Source organism: Pteropus medius, unplaced genomic scaffold, assembly GCF_902729225.1.
Source record: "Pteropus medius unplaced genomic scaffold, Ma_sr-lr_union100, whole genome shotgun sequence".
Classification (NCBI taxonomy): domain Eukaryota; kingdom Metazoa; phylum Chordata; class Mammalia; order Chiroptera; family Pteropodidae; genus Pteropus; species Pteropus medius.
Genome location: NW_024352004.1, coordinates 2,331,111 through 2,356,234, shown reverse-complemented (window position 1 = coordinate 2,356,234; position 25,124 = coordinate 2,331,111). Strand labels below are relative to the sequence as shown.

The 25,124-nt window shown below is 34.5% G+C and overlaps 1 protein-coding gene across 9 annotated transcripts in view; it reads left to right on the top strand.

Annotated features, from left to right (window-relative positions):
• Positions 1-25,124, top strand: part of CDC27 (cell division cycle 27) — a 59,795-nt gene that overhangs the window by 16,615 nt on the left and 18,056 nt on the right. For 2 of the 9 annotated variants that reach the window (XM_039846837.1, XM_039846839.1), the window contains exons 2-10: positions 7,095-7,220; positions 11,764-11,861; positions 12,626-12,780; positions 12,886-13,097; positions 14,052-14,166; positions 17,189-17,304; positions 21,495-21,594; positions 22,566-22,773; positions 22,980-23,152. In XM_039846837.1, the coding sequence (XP_039702771.1) occupies positions 7,095-7,220; positions 11,764-11,861; positions 12,626-12,780; positions 12,886-13,097; positions 14,052-14,166; positions 17,189-17,304; positions 21,495-21,594; positions 22,566-22,773; positions 22,980-23,152 (1,303 nt within the window). Of the gene's footprint in view, positions 1-5,351; positions 5,524-7,094; positions 7,221-11,763; positions 11,862-12,625; positions 12,781-12,885; positions 13,098-14,051; positions 14,167-17,170; positions 17,305-21,494; positions 21,595-22,565; positions 22,774-22,979; positions 23,153-25,124 lie in introns of all 9 variants that reach the window. The other 7 variants (XM_039846830.1, XM_039846835.1, XM_039846833.1 and 4 more) reach the window with 7 other exon arrangements.

Genomic DNA, 25,124 nt, shown 5'->3' with positions numbered 1-25,124 from the left:
GAGTAATGCTTTGAAATAGTTTTGAGAAGTGAAGAGGAGACCAGACTTACCTTGACACTGATATAAGTGGGATATGAGGAAACTAGTATTCTCTTTGAGAGTGCTATCAGGTCCTCAAGGGAGACCAGGAGTACAGTAAGGAAAGTGGGAAGATCTGTGGAGCAGGAGTCTTGAGGTCCCAATGAAAAGATTTAGGAGAGTGAGAAGGAGTGAGAGAAAGGATGATAATAAAATAGATTACCCTACTTTGCTCAATTGTGTAAAAGCAAGGTATTTTATGAATAACCTACTTTCATATATTTTCATTGATACCTAGGCAGCATGTTTTGCTGTCTTATACTTATTTCTTTTTCAAACTTGTCTATTAAAACATAGGCAGTTTCTAGTTTATTATAGTTAAACTCCAAAAGATTGTAAATTAGTCATTGCAAATTCAGATAATTGGCAGGATTCCAGACTAAGCCACATAAAGCTATTTAATTCATTTTCTCTCTGTGTCTGATACAGTGCTTAACACTTGGAAAGTTGCTCAGTAAATGTTAGTTTCTCTTAATATAGGACTTAAGACACTTTATAACTATATTTCTATGAGGAAAGATTTTAGAATTTAAATACAGTGAGAACAGATGCTATTCTAGCTCAGTAACAATGACAACAGTAACTTATATATACTGTTTATTGATTTCTTAACTGTGTACTATGTACTCTAAGTACTTTTAATATTAATTCCTTATTTAGTGTTCAATAATTCTATAGACATTGCTATTGCCATTTTAGAAATGAAGAAACTAAGACCAGTGTTCACAGGCAGTAAGTGGTAGATCTCTCTGACTCTGCTGAAGGTAGCAAATACATGCTACTCCTCTGATTTACCATTAGTCATTACTAACCATCTCAGTACTTGTTCCCACTGAACCAGCCTCAGAATTCTTGTCAACACAGTGTTACTGGCTTACAGTATTAGTTGTCAGAGTCGGTATGCTAGATATAACCCATTTACCCCTTTGTTCAGTGGTCTCCTATGCCACTAGTGATGGCTCCTGTGTTTTAGAGAAAAATACCCAACAGGGCGTGAAGTTAAAGAAGTTGATAGGTAGGATCCTCTGTTAAGTCAAATTCTTGAAATAATTTGTTTCACTAGTTCCTCATCACTCGTTTGTCTTTCTCCTAAAAATTTCATAGATAGCCTGCCTAAGACGGTGGTATAAGCAGATAGTGTAAGAGAAAATCTCAACTCAGATATTCATTAGCCATTTGATCTTAGTAAAGAAGTTATTCTGAGGCTAATTTTCCTCATCTTTAAAAGGAGAAGTATCTATTTAAGAACAATATAATCTGTAGTCCTTTATAAGTTCCCTCACTCCCTAGCGTATTCTAATAAAGTGGCTTTTCAGATCTTGTACTCTGATACTTTCTATTTGAGTGTTCGTTGTTGTTGAGGTGTAGTTTGATACCCAGCAAATTGACTTCACAATCCACGAGTGAATTGAGACTTGCTGTTTGGAAAACCGTCCTAATCTTATCATCTCCCTCCACATCCCCTTCCACCATTTAAGCACCTATTTTCCTTCCCACTGCCAATACCCGATCTCCGTGACCAGGGTTTTTCTCCATTGCAAATTGGTTAACCTGTTGGACAGAACATAGATTTAAAGCTTTTCTCCTTGTTCTGAAAGATAGCGTGTAGTGCCTCTGAAATTTTCTAAGGTTCTTAATTGAAATTACATATAGTTTAACTGTTAGGAATGAATAAATAAGCGGTTAGAACAGTAGAAATAATCTTAGACTATATGGGCAAAGAATATATTAATACAACTAATATGGTAGATCCTTGGAGCGAGAGAGATGATTTATTTAAATTCAGAAAATTAACTAGTCTTAAGTTTTGCGTGCATTTCTTTAAAATAAGGAAATGCCCAGAACCTCTAAGAAAAGATGGAAAATTGCTATCTATAAATACTCTACAGGACTGGTGGTTGTAACTGGAGAAAGAAAAGGAAAAAAGAAAAAACTGAAGGCATTGTGTCAGTATGCATTCCTTAAGTTATTTCGAGGGTCCTAGTCCAAAGCTCAAAATTGCTTGAAATCTAGTGTTTTATTTTAATATAGGCTTTGCATCTTATACTGTAAAATATTTATTTTTTAATATGAATTCATTTCGTTACCATCAGATTGTTCACCAGTGTTCTACCTGTCTTAATGATTAATAGGCCAGATGTAGAAATTGCACTGGGTATATAGATTTCAGTAAATTGGGCTCAGTTGAAGAGAACTGAATCAGAGTAAAAAGTTTAGCATCAGTTTCTCTTCTCTTAGCCATGATGTTAAAAGCCCAAACTCACAGAAATATGTGACTACAACTGGCAACATAAAAAAAAATTATTTACCAGGTTGTGTTAAGTTTATCATTGAGGGGAATGTCTAGAATACTACTAAAAATGTGATATAATGTATCATTTTAGGCCAATTCGTAGAAATTTTGATAAATAAATCTTGCTGCTAGAAATTCAAGTCACTGAAAGGACTGAAAGGATGTCTGGCCCATTGGCCTATCCTTTTACTGTCATGGTTAAATTCTTGCCAGTAAAAAAGGTTTAAAAAATTTTTTTTAACTGTCAGTTTTCATTTTTATTATGTGTTAGTGAATTAAGACTCTGCTCTTTCCAATGAACTTATTTTATCCAAGACTCAACTATTTAACTGCATTAACTTAGATGTTTCACGCAGACATCATGCACATCAAACTTAGTGCATGCAAAGCTGGATTTATAATGTTCCCGCCCTAATCTAAGATACTAAAGCTTCCTAGCTGATTTTCCCATATCTACTCTTCCTTGGCTTTTCCCTTCCCATCCTCACAAATCAACCCATTCTCTTTACTTTTCTCCTTTAGAATGCTTCAGAGATGTCTAATTATGGATCTATCCCTAAATCTTTACATAGCTTGCAAAGCCCTACACTGTCTGGCCATCTGCTTTCTCCTCATATTGCCACTTTCCCCTTCAAAAACGAAGGAGACTTTTTAAATTTCCTCCAGCCCTCTCACCTATGGTGTATTTACTCCAAGCATGGGTTCAAAGTATTTAAAACATTATTAACCTCATCCTGGACAACAAATGTGAAACCAGTTAGTACTATAGGTTAAGATGTAAACAAATGTAGAGAAAATAAAAATTGAGACTAATATTAAAATACTGAAGTTGTATATGTAGATGAAGTGTTCGACAACATAAATGACTGAAAGATGAAACAAATCATACAATATGAAAAATACAGCACCCAAGCAAGTGAAAGCAATCAGCAAAAAAAAAAAAAAAGAATGATGAAATGGAATTACTTCAGCCACTTATGTGGCTCAATGCCACATAGGTGTATACCCCACATTAATATCAAATGACCATTCAGGTATTATAAATGTAGGAGAATGCCAATAATAATAATTTAATAATAGCACATATAGCTTTTACTATGTATCAGGCACTACCCTCAGTACTTTACATATATTAACCCATTTAATCTTAACAGCAACCCTTGGAGCTAGGTATCACTATGTCCTTATTTTACAGATGAAAACAGAGGATTGGAGAAGTTAACTTGCCCCAAGTCACGTAGCTAATAAGGGCTGGTGCCAGAATCTGCACCCAACAGTTTGGCTCTAGGGTCAGTGCTCTAATCCATGTGCATAATGCCTATAGTTGATGTAAGAACTTTAAAAGGTAATCAAGATGAAACATATATCACATCTTTGAATACTTAAAACATCAGGGTTCATGATAGCACAGCAAGCAAAGTACTTTTAACATCTAAGGAGCTCTCTATGGTATTTGTAGAGTTCATCAAGGCCAAGTAGAGAACAATCACCTCAACAAACTTAAGTCTTGCCCAAATTGGTCCATTTTGGAAAAGGCTGCTTATTTAGATTATAAATCATCCTGAAGAAGAGGTGTCTATCTGGTTTGGAAGCACTGAAGGACTAATTCACCTTCCTATGTGGTGAAAATGGATGTGGAGGATGTAAGTTTAAACCCCTTTTAATTATTTTGGACTTATGTTAAAAGACTTAATTTATAAGGTGACAAGAAACTAGTAGGCCTTTGCAAGACCCAGAAGAAATCACTTTCTAATTCATAGGAATTAGCACCTGTAGTTCAGTGAAATTAGCAATGTTCCCATTGCAGTAGAGCTCCCCATTCATTTTTGTTTGCTTCTGAAGTGCTAAAACTACTGTACCACCCTATTAACACATTTATGCCAGAATTTATCATTCGCTACCTATCATTCTTTGTATATGAATTTGTATATGAATCTTAAGATAGACCAGAGAAGAAGGGTTCTGTTAGATTTTACTTGCACATGTATATGACCCCCACCAAAAAAAACACAAAACTTTATAAGAGTAAAATTTTAAATAACTTTTTTATCCCAAATCTTTGAGTGAACTTTTCAGGAAGATAGGACAATTTTATCTTGTACTTTAGAACAGTGATTCTCAAACTTTAGCGTCCATCAGGATCACCTGAAGGGTTTGTTACACCCCTGACTGCTGTTGCCTACTCCCATAAGTATTGATTTAGTGGGTCTGAGGTGGGGCCCAAGAATTTCCATTTCTTACAGGCTCCCAAGTCATGCTGATGCTGGTACAGGAACCACACTTTGAGAACCACTGGCTTAGAGGATCCCTCAGCCCACCGAGATTATTACATAACCCATTTTTTAGAAACACAGATTTGTGGTTTTCCCTCTTTCTTTTTATCCCCTTTGTGGTCGGTATGGAAGAGAGTAAATTGTGGAGGTAGGAGGTAGCTACTTTTTATTAACTAAGACGAAAGTATTTCTTAATATAAAGATAGGGGACAAGTTGATGAAATATTAGCTCTTGCCATTGGAGAGTGGTTTAATTACCGTAACTGTGATGTAGAAATGATTTCAAATTGGTAATTTATAACCTTGAGTTTCCCTCTCTAGTGAAATTTGACTTCTATCCTCTCGAAGGGTCTATTAGAAAAATATTACATAAAAACAAGATGCTTCACTGGTAGTCAAATTTCTTAAAGGTAGGAGAGAGAGAAAGAGAGAGAGCATGTGTGTGTGTGTGTGTGTGTTTACTTTTCTTAAGGATGTACAGAGAATACCATGGTTGTCTTCAGTGTATCTCCTTAGTTCCTTGTAGGAAGACGGTAATCAGGACTTGGGGAACTAACATTTTTATCAGTAAAGTATTTCTCCTTAATTCAAATGTGGATTAATAAATGATTGTTTTAAATTAAATAACAACATGCCTAATTTTTTTGTTGCTAAACTTGTTTATTGCCAGATAAACAGTGATTACCATTCAACCTACTGAATAATAGCCTTTTTTTTATATGTGTTCTTAGTACACTCAGAAGAAGCCTTGTTTTTATTGGCAACCTGTTATTACCGCTCAGGAAAGGCGTATAAAGCGTATCGACTCTTGAAAGGACACAGTTGTACTACACCGCAGTGTAAATACCTGCTTGCAAAATGTTGTGTTGATCTCAGCAAGTAAGTTTTTAAGATCTTTTCTAATTTTGTTCCTACTTACATTGTAGAATTTTGGATAAAATTCTTTCGATGGTTTAAAGTCTGATTGACTCTGTTTCTCCCCTGTTTTTTGGTAGTAGAGATTTGTCTATTTCAGTAACTTTTGGAATGTTTATATATTGCCTACAGCATTATTATTTTTGTTATGAAAAGATTTCATTGTTATGGTAATAAATAATAGAATTTAACTCTGGAGAAACTTAAGTTATAACTAATTCCTATCCAAGTGTTCTTTCCTTTCCTTTGCTTTCTTTGTTAGACTAATTGGAATAAGCCTGAAAACCTATTTACCAGTTCACCTGAGATTAATGCTCCCTTGTATCTAGGCAGTTGTGTAATTATTTGCCTTTCAAGATTATTCTGTTTGGGAACCACTGCTCCTACCCCTTTGAAGCAATGGAGAATACTTCTTTTGCACCTTATAATTATAAAACCAAATCAGCTGTCCCAATTCTGAATCTGGACGTAGTTAGAGGTATCAGTAGTTATGTTCTGTTAAACTCTTTTTCTATGTTATAAGAGATTGAATAATGGTAAAAGTAATAGATAATTGTGGAAGCCTGTACGTGTATTTAGTTCGTAGGTTTACAGTGAAAGGATACAAATAAGTCTCATAAAGTCGCCACAGTTCAATAAATATTTCATTTGTCCAGTGTCTAATTGATGACTTTTAAATTAAAGCTAGCTACAATATCTATAACATTTGTTACTGAATTACTTTTACTCCAAAGATTCTAATGTTAGATTCTGAAAAATCTATTTATCTAATTTACCAGTTTCTTAAGCCAATTCTTAAATTAGATATTCTTATCTCATAAAAATTTATAGTTTTTAAAAAAATTCCACTGACAGTAAAGGAATTTTAGATATTAAATTTTATGTGTAAATGCACTTGAGTGTTTTCTACATGATGATTTGGAAAAAACTTCAAAATACAAACCATTATAAATTTTGATATGCTAAAAATATATACTGAAGTCAGGCAGATTTTTTTCTTTAGGGAACATTTGTAATTTTCTATATCAAGGAAACATAAATGACAAATAAGAGATGAAGTGGTATTCAGGTTTCATTTATAAACCTAAAAATGACTGAGGCCATAAGTATACCATTTTTAATTAAAGTATGTTAATCTTACTTAATTTGCTTGCAAATTTCTATTTCAAGGAATTATAGAACTAAGAAGGGTCACCACATCTGTTAATGAAAAATCATTCACATTTTCCGCCCCAGTATAATGGTCTTCCCTTTCTTTCGACATGAGTAATGTGTGTGTTGTTCAGAGGAGACTTGTATATACAGAGACTAAATTTAACTGATTATATTTTTAAAGGCAAGACTGGAATTTTAAGATCGTAAATGCCCAGTGTCCTAAATAATTCTAAGTACAAGTTTATTTGGTATTCTAAAGGTATCATGAAATTTTTACTTTACCTATCTCTCTAGTAAGAGGTTCGTTGGTAATGAAGAATGTCTTTACACTCAGACCTTTTTATATTGACCTTTTTAATCTGTAAATTTGTGTTTTAAAGGCTTGCAGAAGGGGAACAGATCTTATCTGGTGGGGTGTTTAACAAACAAAAAAGCCATGATGATATTGTTACTGAGTTTGGTGATTCAGCCTGCTTTACTCTTTCATTGTTGGGACATGTATATTGGTAAGTAATCATTCGAATAGCCAATACTAGAATGCTTTGTGGTTTTAAAAACCTATGTTGATCTGTGTTTATCAAATAGCACTTGGCTGAGTAGTACAGTCTTCTAGTTCCATGAACTTGTTGAACCTGTGAAATAGTAGAGATACTGGTCCCATTTTTGACCATCTACTTTGTGTTAATGATAATAGCTACAGTAGCACTACCTAACAGTTGAGTGTGCATGTGGGGGTTTTTTTACCTTGGTTGAGGAGACTATCTTCATGTGATCCACTGAGGAAAAGAAGAGAGTGCAATTTTTTCTCTAATATTAAATATCACTGCTACTCCTTAGAAAGAGACTTGAAGCTGGTTCCAGTAATTAGCAGTTCCCATCTAGTGTCTCAGTAATGATTTTGAGCTGTGTCAGAAAGATAATTCCTTCATTGGTAGTGAAAATTTAACAGTGGTTTTGCAAATAATTTTGAAATTTATTCACATTTATTTAAATACAGTCTTTAAAAAGCAAGTGAGAGTGAATTCAGAGTTATCACTATGATAATATTTTTCTCACTGATTTTTATTCTGGCATATTCTTTGAGCTGGGGAGTAGGAGTGGAGATATAATTAGGTAACAGGAATTGTTTGCCCTTGGAAATGTATCATACATCATAAGTTGCATATCATGGGAGAAATGGCTGAGGATTGCTTGTCTAAAGGATTAGGATAGCAGCTATTTTAAGATAAATTGAGGCAGGTTTAATAGTAGTTTTTTAAAAACCTTGAAAATGTCTTTTTGAATAGAATAAATTATTTAGCTAAATTTGGGAGCTCATTTTCAGATGACATCACTCTTAAGAATGGGAGTAAGTAAAGATATAATATCAATCGCTTTATTTATCTTAATAAAAGGACTTAGAGTAATGAATTTAGTGCATGCAAATATGATTCTTGACACTTACTTAAGAAACTTTGAGATCCATCTGCCCTTATGGCTAGATACAGTACTTGGCGCTGGGAATGTAAAGATAAATAACACAGTCCCTGCCCTCAGAGCTTATAATAGAGTAGAGGTGCTAAGCAGAAAACAAAAGTCGGTAAGTTTTTATCATCACAATGAAAGCACTGCTATAAAATTTTAGCAGTATTTTGTTCAAATGAGGGAATGTTGAATACCTGCCTGCTTAAGAGGAGGAGTAAGATGGTAACTAGGAAAGACTTGATAGATGAAGTTTTATTTCTTCGAATTCTCAATAATAAAACTAGAAACTAGAAAATTAATTAGAAAATGGGCAAAATACTTGAATGGACACTTTACTGTAGAGGATATATGAATAGTAAATAAGCACATGAAAAGATGTACCAAATCATCAGCCATTAATTTAAGGAAAGGCAAATGAAAACCACCATTAGAAACCACTATGTATTCGAATGGCTAAAATAAAAACTATCATCAACAATACCAAGTCTCATGGATGTGGACAATAGACTAGTGGTTGCCAGAGGGGAGGTGGGGGAGGTTGATGGGGTAAAGGGGGTCAAATATGTGGTGACAGAAAGAAATCTAACTATAGGAAGTGAACACACAATGTTAATATATATATATGCCTTACTATTAAAATGTACAGCTGAACTTATTGGATTTTGCTAACCAATGTCACCATAAAAAAATAAATTAATCAAAAAAAAAAAAAAAAAACAATGCCAAGTCCTGGTGAGGATGCAGAGCCACGGGATTTTTTACACCTTGCTGATGGGAATGTAAAATGATACTCATACATAAATGTTGACAGCAGCTTTATCTGTAAAAGCCCAAAAGTGGAGTCAACCCAAATTCAGTGGGTGAATGGATAAACAAACTACATACAATGGACTACAATTCAGCAATAAAGCAGAACAAACTATTGATAAATATAATAACTTGGATGGATTTTAGGTGCATTATGGCAAGTGCAAAAACCAATCACAAATGTTTACATACTAAATGATGCCATTTATATAGCATTGATATGAGAATATTATAGTGATAGAGACAGGTCATTAGTTCTCACAGGTTAGAGTTAGGGTGAGATTGTGGCTATAAAGAGGTAGCTGAAGGAGTTTCTTTGGGATGTTGAAATAGTTCTATATCCTGATTGTGGTGGTTATACAAATCTATACATGTGATACAGTTTTATAAAACTATACAGAAACAAATGAGTGCATGGTAAACTGCTGAAATCCAAATAAAGTCTGTAGTTTGGTTTACAGTATTATACTACTGTCAATTTCCCAGTTTTGATAATTGTACTATGGTTATGTCAGATGTTAATAAGGGAAGCTGGGTATAGGGTACTTGGGAACATTACTATTTTTGCAACTTCTATGAGTCTAAAGTTTTTAAAAATAAAATCTAATAAAACAAAGTGTTCAAATTTTAAAAATGCTGTATATGTATTACTAGTTACTTTAAAGCAAGATTATAAAATGTTTTCGAAGTTATAGTTGAATCAAGTCCTGACCATGAAGGAAGGTCTTTTCCCCCTTCTTCAGAGGAGTAAGGATGAATTTTTTTTTTTTTAATTCTTCATAAAGATTAAAAGCTTAAATATCTAATGGGAGACAACCCTGCTCCAAAAACTAGCTTTGCGTTTCAACCATCATATGCCTGTCCTGTGACCAAAATTGTACCCAGTAATCTAGATACATAGGTGGTATAGTTTTATAGCTACAGCTTGTTAGGTTATTTTATTATTTTCAGTATTTTGGTGGATACTTTTTTGGTCTTTTTGTCTACAGTAGCACATCAGGCTTCTATGTTTAGGACACAGCTGATTTAAGTCTAGCTTTTAGATTAATCTGTTTCTTCCCAATACCCTCTAAATAATTTTTTACCCCAATTATTTGGGAAACTCCTCTCTGGGCTTTAGTAGAAAGTCCATCTAAAGTTGGAATACTCTAAGCAGATTAATTTTTTAAAAAATCTTTTTCTCTTTTTATCTCTCTATTGAATGAATAATTAGAGATTTATCTCCTAGATTAGATTGCTATAATTCCACCTGGCTTCTTCCCCAGCTGGCTCTTATATTATTTATACATATATCCATATCTATCTCTAGATGTGTATATATGTGTGTATCTAATCTTAGCAGACACTAATTTTGTTTTAAATTTCTTCTATTTTATGGTCTGTTAATCAGATCATGGCTTATAAAAATTAGCCTTGCCAGCTTATCAAAATTGAAAAGAATTTTCCTTTTGCTAAAGTAAAAAGAAAATAAAATTTAAATAATACTGGAGAAGAGGATTTTCATCACAAAGGATCACCTGATACATTTTCAGAATATTTTTCCTTGAATGGATTGTTCTATCTTTGCCTAAATCAGCTTGTCCACCACTTTTCTGGCCATTAAATAATTCATACACTCTATTCAATGGATCTTTAAAACTTATTAATAAAAGTGTCAGTTTTATGTTACACCATGTAAGCAAAGGCTAAATAAAAGAAACGAGGGGACTATTAACATGAATTAGTTTAGGTGAGAAGCAGTTAGAACTCTTGGAAGCTTAGGATAATCCTCAAACATTGAGATTTCACTGTTATTTTCCTTTTCCTGGGCTTATGCCAAAAGTTCTCAAGCATTGATTTGCCACTTTCCACTCCTGTTACTTTGAAAAATATGTCCTTTTTATGTCTCCTCTTCATTTCCTATTCTTGTTACCCTTCAATCCTTGGTAAATGATTACATAATTCTTGTGACAATTATTTTTCCATTAACAGGTTTCACAGAGTTTTAGGTATAGACTTCGATAAAACTAACTTATATTTTCTGAAAGTCTACTGCTTGTTCCTGCTTCCCTCGTTGTCCATGTGTTTATTGGATCAAATTAGCAGGTGTAGGAAGCTAGACATCCGTCAGCTGGTGGTACTTTCTTTTCTTTAGTACATCATTTATTCTAGTTTCTACTCACTCGCAAAATTTGGAAGGCAAACTAATATCCAGTTCCCCAAGGAGGCCTTCTTTATAGTCTCTGAGATTATACTGATAGCACATAAACAGATTATATGTTTTAGCTGATAGTTTCATTTCAGGGTTCTTTTGAAACCTTGGTTAGATGACATCTGGTCCTTCATAAAACCTTAGAGTTTTGTAATTGCCGTATCTTAATTTTTTTCCATTAGACAATGAAGAATTTCAACCTCAGACCAGGTGATTAATACTGTTTACCTGAAAGCTCCAGTGAGTCTTACTAACCCTCAACCCCATCCGCCCTCCCATTTAAAAACTAGGGATGTAACAATGCTTGTCTCAATTTCCAGATTGTTCCAAGAACGTTGTAATATTCAAGAACACAATCATAGTTTATTTTGTCAGCATTCCTTTCGGTTCCTATACTGTTTACTTTCACCTGACTTTTGACATGAACTGCCCTAAGTAATAGAGATTGGAAAATGGTAAGAAGGGGAAATTGGTGGTCTGGAGAAGCCTCAAGAGTGTTCTCAGAACTTTATAAGACTTATCAAACATTTCTTAATAATACGTTTTGGTTTTTGTAGCTTGTCTAATCTCTTTGTTTGTCTTTACAGCAAGACAGATCGGCTTGCCAAAGGATCAGAATGTTACCAAAAGAGCCTTAGTTTAAATCCTTTCCTCTGGTCCCCCTTTGAATCATTATGTGAAATAGGTAGGTTTGTAGAGGTGGCATGGGGAGGGTTCCCCCATTTCCTCTTCTTTTTTCTCCCCCTGCTTAATTTTTGAAAAGTGATACAAATTATCCATAAGAAAAATATTTTTCAAAGCTAAAGGTTGTTAAAATTGAGATAAAAAATAAAGTGGAATCATGTTTCAGGAATAATGTGGCTTTTCTTGTGTCCTCTAGAATGAGTTATAAGTATTATAAGTATTATAAGTATAACACTAGTCAAAACAAAATAGCTTTCTGTATAAGAAATAAATAGAATCCCCAAAGCAGAAACTGTTATATAAATAAGACTTGGAAAATAAGGAGAAAGAGTGTCTCAGTGTACATGCTCTAGGATGCATAAAGGATCATTTTAAAACACTGTCATGTTTGTGTACGTGGAAGTGCTTAAAACTTTACTGTAATATCTACTGGGTTTCAACTCTACCCTCACTTCTTATCTTGAGCAAAGTGAGATCTGGATCTTTGCTTTCTGCTGTAAAACAGAAATCTGCATTTTCCTGTGACTTATTATATTTAAAATCAGTGTCATTGCAGTTTTGTTTATTTCCTAAATTTACAGCTTTATCTTAGGGGTGAAATTCTGCAGTAAATTGATGGATGGGCTTTGGGGAGGTAAATTTGATCATCTGAAACAGACAGGAGAACTTTAAAACTCTGTTAAGGATTTATTTCCACTGATTTATGCATACCTAAAAAAAAAATTAAATCTCATTTCCTCAGAACTTTTTTTTTTCCCTTCACAGGTGAAAAGCCAGATCCTGACCAAACATTTAAATTAACATCTTTACATAACTTTAGCAACTGTCTGCCTAACTCCTGCACAACAGTAGTATCTAATCATAATTTATCTCACAGACAGCCTGAGACAGTTCTTACGGAAACACCCCAGGACACAATTGTAAGTGTATCATACAGTAGTGTTCAAAATGTCATGTAAACGAAAAAGAATGATCTGAACTAAATAATGTATTGTAAATGACATGGTAGAAATTTTCTGTTTCAGGAATTAAACAGACTGAATTTAGAATCTTCCAATTCAAAGTATTCCTTGAATACAGATTCCTCAGTATCTTATATTGATTCAGCTGTAATTTCACCAGATACTGTCCCTCTTGGAACAGGAACTTCCATATTATCTAAACAGGTTCAAAATAAACCAAAAACTGGTCGAAGCTTATTAGGAGGACCAGCTGCTCTTAGCCCATTAACCCCAAGGTAAGACAAAAGATAGTTTAAAATGTACTGTAATATTAAATGATCTTATAATAATGCATATTATTAGTAATATAAATTAATATGAATAGCAGCTTCTAAATCCTTATTGAAATAGAGGCATTTAATAAGTCAATACTGAATCTATTCTGTTTTCAGAAAATGAAGTAAAAAAATATAGTACTTGTGATAAAAAAAATATTAAATATTGGAGAAAATTTAAAACTCTTAAATATGCCTTTTTCAGCGAGTGTGTACATTAAAAGATATTGTCTTTATGGCTGTGTGTCAGTGAATAGCAATGAACCTCTTGAAATGTTGGAATGCCTATGATATAATCAGAGCTACAGCAGTGGTTGTTAAAGTGCTGGTTTCTAAAACATGGAGGAAGGAATGACACCCATCAATATGAAATATTTTGTCAAAATTATTAGATGTGTATGTATATATAAATGCAGGAACCCAGCCCAGAGGACACATATTCAAACGTATCTAAATAAAAAGTTATATGCTAGAACAGGGCCAGAGATCTACTAAAATAGCATAACCATGAGATTACAACTCAGTGAATCCACAAATGAATCAGTGGTCTCTAGAGACATTTTTTTCTATAGTAGCATCTAAATCCCATAAATTCCAGGAATTTGAAGTAATTTGATCATTTGGAACTTAGCCTTTATAAAGGCCACTCTTCTTTGTATCAAGTAAATCTGAGATCAGTAGTTACTGCTCAATTTAGTCTTGTTTCATTGTTTTTTTGTTTGTTTTTTTTAATTTTAGTTTTGGTGGGTGGAATAGCCTACATTCGCAGCTTATTTTTAATCTGCCCCTTAGATCCTCACTGCCCCCAAGACTGATTTGCCATTCTCTTCCTTTTAGACCTTCTAATTTAAGTATACTGCTGCTTTATATATGCCTTGATGACTTTTTGACACCTTGATTTCAACCTCTTCTCAGTTTTGGGATTTTGCCATTAGAAACCCCAAGTCCTGGAGATGGATCCTATTTACAAAACTACACTAATACATCTTCTGTAATTGACGTGCCACCCACCGGAGCCCCTTCAAAAAAGGTATTTTCTATGTAACATACCGTTTGTGTGTTGATGAATGAAATTCATTTAAAGTTCCAATCTGTTAAAGGAATTTCAGGGAGACTCTAACTTTATATGATCGTTGTTGCCTTAGAGTTATTGATCTGAATGTAAAAGAAGGTTATCATTGTCATAGCCTCCTGGTTATAGTCAGAGACACAAAGCTAGATACTCTTTTGGCCACATAAGATTATAACTCACAAGTATAGTTTATTTCAGTGCAGCATATTCAGATTTTTACTTTTAATTTCCTTTTTTTATAAAATTAAGATTGCTTCTTTGACTATAAACAAGAAATTATATATGCCATTGTTTTTACTTGTCCCTACCACCATTTGTTTTTAATTATACTAACATTAAAATGAGAAAAAGATTGATTCACATAAAGCCAACTATTTCTGATAATAAAATTCTTTTGGTGTATCCTAATAGATGTGTAGTAAATTTATAGTAAATATGTAATAAAGTGAAAAATACTTGACAGTATTCTTAAAAAAAAATATTGTAACAAGTTTTAAGGCTCTTTTTATAATGTTCTTTTATAATGGTCTGTGGCAGTAGAGGCCAGAGTGCCATTTGTTTACAAGGTATCTGTGGCACAGAGCATCTTCTGTGAGAATTAAATTAGGTTATGTGTGTAAAATGCCAGTTGCCATGCTTAATAGATGTTTAAGAAATGGAAGCTAAATAAGTCTTACTAGTCTAGTATGTAGAATGACTAATATAGCCCCCTTACGTTCCTAGAGACATGTTTCATCTTGTTGTTTTTACTCTGTTACTCCGGAACTTCCTTAAAGTCTGTAAAATACGATTTTCTATATTAGCTCCTTAATCAGTGATAATAAGAACTGCAAGAGCGGTAAAAAGGGACCGCAAAGTAGTTAATGTGTAGATTATTTTAAATGTGATTTCTGAAAGTTGGCAACTACCTGCTATTATATTGTTATGGGAATTAAATATAATTGTGGAAGTTATTATAGTTATGAGGAGGCATAGTAGCATGGTAGGGGAAATAAGCCAAAACCAGGCAAACCATCTCAATCAAGGACAAGTTAGGCAGTGAAGAGGTATATGTTTTCATTGCCCAGGTAATAAAAGCCACTACTGTCTCATCCTCTGCTGCCTGTGTTCTCTTCTCAACCTGTTAGAAGACATTCTTGGAAAAGCTGGACTTTGAGGTCTGCATGCAGTATCAATCCAAAATAGCAAACCGAGTAGTGAGTGCAGTACATAGTTAGTTCTTTGTTAAATGAGGAAGGGCCAATATTGACTTTAAGTTTTGTCCCTTGGGTGAATGTAGAAGGAAGAGGAGGAAGGAGTATAAAGTTTTATTTTGAGGTGGTGGTAGATTAGGTGAAAATATTTAGCGGATAGTTAATCATAGAGGAAAGAATATGGCCTAGTGATAGAAATAACAATTAAAGCTGTTAAAATGGCCCGCTCTCCTAAGGAAAGAGAGAGTAGTTAAGGAGTACAATTAGTGGAAGAAAGAGATGTTAGCAAATGAAATGGTAAAACAAATAATAAAGGTACTATACTATTCTGGAAGTTATACATAAGTTTCAAAAGGAGGAGATGGTCAGTGATGGTGAGTGTAGGAAAAGCTAAAATAAGGCTTTCATGTCTGATGAGAAAATGATTATTAGTGATTATTTGTAATATACAGTTTAAGAATTATGTATAGTGACTATGAAAGTAGCAGTTAAGTTTTGAAGAAAATTATCTGGTAGTAAAAAAATTTTAAATATCTACTAATACAATAGTCATAGATCACTTTATAGTGAAGATAAGTGAGAAAATGAATAGAAATAAGATGATAAGTTAGAGAAGACAGAAAGGGACAAGCAAAGTTTTCTTTCCCCCTCAAAGGGAGGAGAGACTGGTTAATGAGAGATAGAATACAGTGGAAAGAAATTTTAATTCTAAGAGTAATATCCTTAGAATTTGGAAAATAATTGGATAATTTCTTTTTTTTTTTTGATATACTCCTCTGCTATAGATTTTCCCCGCTATCTGAAAGTGGAGTATTCATGAAACCTCTGTAAGCCAAACTGGCTTAAAGCAAGAAACAGTCACCATTAATTTATATGGAAAAAATTTGAGCATTTCCAGACCCCAAATTCGGCATATGCACAATGTCTTTACTCGGTTCACCAGGATTGAAACACTTAATTACATTCAAGTTTTTCACTAAGCATGATATCTTAACGAGCTCTCTTAGGCTCTTCTGATACTTTAGGACACATCTTGTAACAGATGCACAAAATTAATCGAGATTAAAACACAGATGCTCATGGACACATTTCAAAGCCATGGTAGCTGATGCTGAAATGCTGAGTGTAGTTCCCAGGGAGGGAGCCTCTCGATGCTGCTGTCATGCTGGGGGCACACGATGCCTCTGTACCAGCTCACTGCGAAAGAGACACTGAACACTATTTGCTTTCCACCTTTTTTCATAAAAGGGAAAATCCTCTTCAGGTTTCTTTTGGTTAGCAAAAACAGGTACTAATGTAGGTATTTTGTTAAAGCAAAGTAGTATAACACGAACTTTCAAAAAGTGAGGGATACCTGTATAGAACTGTTTTTACTAAGGGCCAAAGAAGGAATATGAAATATTATATTATTATTTTTTATGTATACTAAGTTAAATCATAAATCTTGAGAATATAACTGTCTTAAAATTCTTCAGCACTTAGCCCCAGCTGGAAAAGATATGTAATAAATGGCTTTCAGGAAATTTGAGCCTTTTTTTAGAAACTAAATTAAAAGATGAAAGGGTAAGATAAAGATAAAAATACTAAAGTTAAAATGTGGAAGTATTCTGATGTTCATTCTAATATAACATTGATAATGACATTAATAGTCCATGTTTTCAGATGACAGTGTATGTTATGAAATCTTGCACGCATTGGGGAAAATGAAGATGGAAGCAGCACAGTGTCTTTTATCATTTATAACACAATTTATAATTCATAAACCTTAGACTTTTTGTGTTTTGCAGTCCGTTGCCAGAATCGGCCAAACTGGAACGAAGTCTGTCTTCTCACAGAGTGGAAATAGTCGAGAGGTGACTCCAGTTCTCGTTGCACAAACACAAAGTTCTGGCCCACAAACAAGGTATTTGTTATGGTATTTGATATTGTTCAGTTTTTCTTGCCTTAACATGGTTATATTTCAATTTAGGCAAGTTTTGAGTCTCCTAAGAATTCTGGAGTGACTATTATAAATTTTGAGTTTGTCAAATTTGAGATTTCTAACTTACTGAAAAGATTAGTGTAATTTTTAGTTGAGTATTATAATGCAAATCAAGACAAGAATTAGCTAAAATATTTTTTAGTTTACTCTGTCTCATGAATTTGTTTAAACTGGGTATTTTGAACACTCCTCCAAAATAATTTTCTTATTTACACGACCTTCTCCATTGGTCAAGTACAGATAGGTTTTATTCTCCCCTTCCCATATTATACATTTTTATAAACAGATGATAAAATTAATCTAGTAAATCTTCAAATAACAAATCCATTTCCATACAGAAATGGTGTTAAATAGGATTTATTTTCCTGTTCAAGGACTCAAAACTAAATAATAGCTAATATTTTAAAAGGAAGATATAACTCTGTCTCCTAATATAGTGAACATGTACCATAAGTCTTAAAGCAGCCACACATGTGCATATACCTTGACTATATAAAAGGCCTCAATATTTCTAAAATGTGAAGATGATGAGTATCTTCATGAGTGCCAGCTTGAAGATAGGTGACAGTAATTTCCCGGGGCTCCGTTATGAGGAGCCTGAGGCCTCCTATAGAGCAATGTGATATAGGCCGAATATATGCTAATCCTAAAGAATATTTAAACAATTTATTGAATCATACATTTCACTTAAAACTAAACAAGTAATATATATATAAATATTATAATGAGCATCAACTAGTAATAATTTTGTGTTGTTTGTCTTACTGATTCCATTGTCTCTCCTTTATTGCCTATGTTAATTTCCTACAGCTACCGTAACAAAGCATTACAAATTAAAGCCAGAGAAATTTATTTACTCACAGTTCTAGACACTATAATCCAAAATTAAGGTTTTGACAGGGCCATACAACCTCTGAAGCCTCTAGAGGGGGATCTTTCCTTTCTCTTTTAGCTTCTGGTAGCCCTAGGCATTCCTTAGTTTGTGGTAGCATAATTTAGTATCAGCCTCTGTCTCCACGTGGCCATCTTCCCTGTGTGTCTCTGTGTTCAGATTTACCTCTTCTTTTAAGGACATCATACTACTGAATTAGGGACCACCCCAGTGACCTCATCTTAACTTGATTATAGCTGCAAAGACCCTATTTTCAAATAAGATCACATTCACAGGTCCTGGGGGTGAGACGTTCAACATATCTTTTTGGAGATACAATTCAACCTATAACATTGCTTTATTAAATAGCTACTCTTTATTTTGTCATCCTGAAACTGTCTGAGGGTCCACCATGAGTCACTTCATTAGCATAAACTCAGGTGTGGTCCCAGGGCCCACCATTAATAATAAATACATTCCTATCTCTTGGGAAACTGAGGATTTAGAAGCTTCCTCCTGAGAACCTGGGACAGAGACAAGGTAAATCCTTTATTATACAACACTCAAATACCTACACTGGTCAGTTTGAACTGAAGACTCTAGGGAAGCCTCCTGCGGATCTTTGGAGCTCCTCTCTTTGTAGCTCTTTCCTTTCGGGTACCCTGACCTGCAAATTCTAGCTGCCTTGGCTTCTCTGAATTCTCAGCACATGGAGACCACTGAGCTCTGTGTTCTTCCCTGTGCTGCATCCTCAGAACTCTTCAGGCATGTGCTACCCGCTATCCAGTGTCTGAAAAACATTGTTTCATATCTTTTGTTCAGTATTACAGTTTAAGATGGGAAAATAAATCTGGTCCATATTACTTCTCATAATTGGCAGAAGTCTGCTATTTAAAAAATTGTGGGTTTTTTGTTTGTTCGTTTTGGGGTTTTTTGGGAGATGGTTAGAATAACATAGTACTCTCAGCTAAATCACCCAGGAAAGTTTGTGTCATCATTTTCTACACATATGCTATTCTCTAAAAATCATTTCTATAATCTTTCCAGGGCATTTTTTATAACTATTAGGACATTCCATGTTTTATTACAAAGCCATAAAATGATGCTATTTACAAAAACTTTGTTTAAAAAATGTTTAATATAACCAACACACAATCACATTAGTAAGTGGGAGAGCCTGATTACAAATCTGAACAGTCTGATTCTGGTGCACACACATTTCATTGTCAAATTCCTAGTTAAACAGAGGCAATCTATAAAAATACACACACACATTTTATATGATATAACCAATGTTTCGAACTCGGTATCCTGCTTCATTTTTCTGGTGCCTTTCAGACATAGAGCATTTTTTTTTCCTTTTTGTCAAATTGCCCTTTGAAACTAACAGAACCTAGTGAAAATTATAAAATAGAAAGAGCTTGTCTTCTTTAACCCCCAAACTCCAGAACTCTCTTAATTATTTTCACTTCTATCCCAAGATTGATGTTGCCTTCACGCTTCTGTCTGTTTAAAGCAATCTCAGCATCTTTTCAGGCTTGTTCTACATATAAACTGATCCATGCTATGAAGTTATTCCCTCCCACTTCTCAGACAGAACTTTTTTCTATAATTAGATAATCTTATTGACAAAATATAATTCACATTTGTTGTATTAATGACACATAACTGTTCCTACTAAATAAAGGAAAATGAATTCGTTCCTGGAAAAGGTAAAACTATGGAGACAGTATAAAATCAATGGGTGCCAGAGGTTGGAGGGAGAAGGTGAATAGGCAGAGCACAGAGGATTGTTAGGGCAGTGAAAATATTCTGTATGATACCATAATGATGGGTACACGTCATTATGCATTTGTCCAAACCCATAGAATGCACAAAAACAAGAATGAACTCTAATGTGAACTGTGGACTTTGGATGATTATGAAGTGTCAGAGCAGGATCATCAGCTGTGACAATTGTCCTGCTCTGGTGGGGGATGTTGATGATGGGGGAGGCTGTGCGTGTGGGAGGGCAGAGAGTACATGGGAAATCTCTACCTTCCCCTCAATTTTGTTGTAAATCTTAAGCTGTTCTTTAAAATAGCCTTAATTTGAAAATTTATCATTAAAAAAATTAATTGTTCAACCCAAATGACCTCACTTGCTAAAATCCCTGTGTTGTGATTCTGCCTTTTGAAAGGATTAAGGACAGCCTGGGTATTTCTTTATGCACTGGTCAGCATCTCTTTTCAGTAACCTCTTTGACCCAAACTCAGGTAACTTTTAGGATTTCCTATAAACTGTATAAACTGTAAATACTTTACTCCATAGACTCTCCTAGTCTCAAGTAGATAATTTTAGGTTTTAAGTTTACTTGCTTTCTAAGAGTGGAATTCTTGTATCTTGAGGAGTTGCCTTTAAAGTAAAAAATGTATCCAAGTGATTGTTAGATTCCTTTTGCTCTATAAACCTTGATGTGTCTATTTGAATGTACAGGGAAATAAATTCTCAAGTATCAGTTGTTCTGGTGGAATTTGTTGGCAAGTATCCCTGCATGGAGACAGTCTGTCCAACTGTCTTTTCCTTTTTTCTAATTTGCTATAGTTGCAAATGAGGGCTAGAGAAAATTGGTTTATAGATGTGTTTACCATTTATTGATCTAGAATTTTTATGTCGATTGTTTTAAGTTCAAATTAGCAATTTCAAATAGAGGGAAGATCTATAATAATCTTCATTATTTTATGGTAACACGAATAGTTTTTAAATCTGCGTTTTCATAGACGGACGAGCAAAGGACTAACCAAACTCATCAACTTTAGAGTGCAAACATGTTGAATGCATATTTTTCAAACTACCCGAATTGAAGCGATAGTTAATAAATGGAGTTTTTTAAAAAGTCTACTTTTTCACTTATTTGAGGAATCTAAGGAACAAAAAGAACTAATCGAAAACAGGCTCACAAATATACAGGACAATCTGGTGACGGCCAAAGGGGCAGGGAGTTGGAGGGCTCGGAGAAAGGGATGAAAGGCTAAAGAAGTACAAATTCGTAGTTGATAGATAGTCATGGGGATGAGGAGTATGGCATAGGGAATGCAATCAGCAGTATTGTAATGGCTAGGTGGAGAGCCAGATGGGCCATAGAGTAATCAGAAGGATTGTTTCATAAAACTATATAAATGTCTAACCAATGTACTGTATACTTGAAAGTAATAATAAAATAAAATGCTAAAAAAAAGTCTACTTTTATAATTTTTTTTAGTACAACACCTCAGGTATTGAGCCCTACTATCACATCTCCCCCAAATGCACTGCCTCGAAGAAGTTCACGACTTTTTACTAGTGACAGTTCTACAACCAAGGTAATTTAAAGATTTCTGCATGTCACATTTACCTAATGCATCCCCCTCTAAAATTTCTGGTCATTGATGATGCAATCTCTAAGTAGATTAGGTGACTGTTTAAATTTTTTTTAATTTGGAGGGTCATCTATAACGTTTGTAAATTTTCTCAGTCCTTTAATAAATAATATTGTTGAAATGACAAAATTATGGTGGAATGCAGATCAGTGATTAGGGGTTTCAGAGTCGGGGGAGGTGTGACTATGAAAGCACAGCACAAGGGAATTTCTTTGTGTTCTGGTAAAACAGTCCTGTATCTTTATTGTGGCAGTTGATTACACTGTGCTCCATGATAAAATTCATAGAACTGTGCACACCAAAAAATAAAGGTGCGTTTAAAAACTGATGAAATCCAAATAAGATCTGCAGTTTGGTTGATAATATTGTACCAATTCCAATTTCCTGGATTTGATGATGCACTATGGTTATATCAGATATTATCATTGGTGAAAATTAGGGGAAGAGTAAATGGAAATTTTCTGTGTTCTTTGCACATTTCTTTGCACAATTGGAGTGCCTCGTTATGCCTCTGGTAAATTTTCTTGGTCCATTGACAAATATTATAGACAGTTTTTAACTCTGACATATACAGATTAACAGTTTTATGCCATCAAATATGATGCTCTGAGACAAGTAGTATTGCATCTGCTTATATTCTTATTTTTAAATAATAAATGAAAGCGATATAATTTCAGGAAAGAGCAATATTTAATGCTAATTTACCTTAAATGTTCTATTAATATGATTTATTTTCAGAATTATTTCATTTGAAATTAATGACTTTAAAGACTTGTCTTTATAAAATTTCTTCTGAGAAAAATATACATTGGTAAAGACTGTGCATTTATTTATATCTGATATCTGAGAAAGGGTTGGGGGAATGTCTAAAATCCATGAGTGTAACCCGTGCGGGACTTTCCTGCTTTTTATAGGAGAATAGCAAAAAATTAAAAATGAAGTTTCCACCTAAAATCCCAAACAGAAAAACAAAAAGTAAAACTAATAAAGGAGGAATAACTCAACCTAACATAAATGATAGCCTGGAAATTACAAAATTGGACTCTTCCATCATTTCAGAAGGAAAAATCTCCACAATCACACCTCAGATCCAGGCATTTAATCTACAGAAAGCAGCAGCAGGTCTGTTTTAAATGTTTAATATCTTCTTTATATTTTATTTTATTCGCTTATTTTAAATAAATTTCTTTATGTTCATTAAAGTGCCTTTCAGTTTTTCTAGATAGATGTTGGAATTTTTAATGAATTATTTTATAATTAGCCTTCCTAGAATACCAAACTGTTTTATTGTGTTTTTCTCCTTTGTTTACTACATTTTTTTCTCCTAGAAGGTTTGATGAGCCTTCTTCGTGAAATGGGGAAAGGTTACTTAGCTTTGTGTTCATACAACTGCAAAGAAGCTATAAATATCTTGAGCCACCTACCTTCTCATCACTACAATACTGGTTGGGTGCTGTGCCAAATTGGAAGGGCCTATTTTGAACTTTCAGAGTACATGCAAGTAAGTGTAGAAAACAGTTATGTATGCCTTTCTACAGATAATTTAAATTTAATTAAAATGTCTGTGCTTGAGAAAGATAGGTCTAAAAGGTCAATATTTATTATATATAATGTCTTTGTATTTATTTTCTTGGTATTTATAATTTATAAATAGTTCTTTCTTGTGTTAAGAGGCGAGCAATTTAAATTCTTTGAGGGTTACTTGAGATATATTTATAGAGAATCCAAGTCATCCATACATTCTTATGTGGAACATTTGTACTCTACTTAGTTGGATCTGAAGATATCTATTTACCATGTAATAGATATTGACAGAATTCTTTCTGCTATATTCAGAGTTCCTACAAGGTGAAATTTGCCATTTAATACATTTTATAAATTCGAGGGATGCTATGATGAAAATTGTATGTAGTTGAGAACATGGTGTCCTTATCATAAGGCTTTTATCCTTTTAATTTTAATGACATTAGTTGCTTAAGTTATTATTTATACCAGAAGAGGAGAAGATGATTAACCTAAAGCCAAAGAAAATTTTGATTTTCAGCTTAAATTTCCTCCCCAGTTCTCCTTCCAAAGCATTTTCTCCTCTCACCCTCTAAACTTAAGAAAAAAGAAAAAAACCACCCTGCACATTAATAAAATGTCTCTAATATAAACAAATAAGGTTACTTTTTTGGCCTATTTACTTTCAGTTCATTTATTCAGTATATATGATGTCCTAGCGAAAGTCTTTTCTAGGCTTCAATACAGATAGATCGTTTCTCTAGAACTAGAGTTACATTCTAGTTCTGGTAAAAGTCAGATTGTAAGCCAATAAATGTATAAAGACAGGTAGCAATAAGTCATAGGAAGAAAAAAGTGAATCATGGTAAGAAAATTAGGGGACAGTGAAATATGGTGCTATTTTTTAAAAAGCTCGGAAAAAGAAGGCTACTCCTTCCTTTATGAACCATGCAAAGATCTAGGTGTAAAGTGTTCTTGTAGGTAGAGAATAAATGCAGAAGATACTTGTTCTTGTAATTTTGTATAGTAAAGAAAAAAAGAGTTGTAGACGGAAAGCCTTGTTCATTGCTAGAATATCCAGGTTTCGATCACGGTCCTTTACTGATACACAGGTAAAAGTTGTGTTTGGCGAGGTCAGTGAGAAAAAAATGGCATAGATGATAGAGACTTTGTTCATCCCTTTTGCAATCAAAATAAAGTTGCGACAAACACAGAGCAAACATCAAGTAAAGTTGCCTAGGATCTAGATGAACAAAGGCGCTACAGCTAGGAGGAGAAATAATTAACCTGCAATGGAGAAGGTAGGAGGGGGTGAAGGTGCGAGGCTGCCTGGTCCTGAGCGGCTGAGTGGGGCAGAGGCTGCAGCAGCTGCAGATGCCTCTTAAAGAGGCCATTTCTGCAAGCGGACTTTGGCAGTGACGGACCTGCTTACTCTGAGCACCAGCGCTGAGTGGGCTACATGGGGGGCACCAGGGACCTACAGGGGGACACTGAGTTGTTGGAGTGAGGGCCGGAGGCAAGGCTCTCTCCTGGGAAGTGCTAGTACTATTCATTGTTTCTCTGTTGAACCTTCCCCTGCTCCCAGTGTGTGGACACAGCGTGGTTATAGCTGAGAAGTCATCGAACTGGATGACAAGAGGTCACTCCGCCCAGTTTAAACTCCGCTTCCCCCAACTCACGCTGCCCTCCCTGCCCCCAAGCCACATCCATTTCTGTCCTTAGAGAGTCTGGAGAGTCCGGTGCTCCTTGCTGAGCAGCACCAAAACTCACATTGGTGGCAGCTGGCCTCGGTTTCTGGTGTGGTTTCTTGAAGCAACTATAAGCACAGCATCTGTGGATTGCTTGCCGAATCATAACAGATGGGCCCTGGAGGGGCACAGGCTGGGGCTAAACTTAGCTTGCAGCTGAACCCCTCACAGGACTGTGCCACTGGACACCTACTACACAAAGCCACACTAATAAGACTGGAA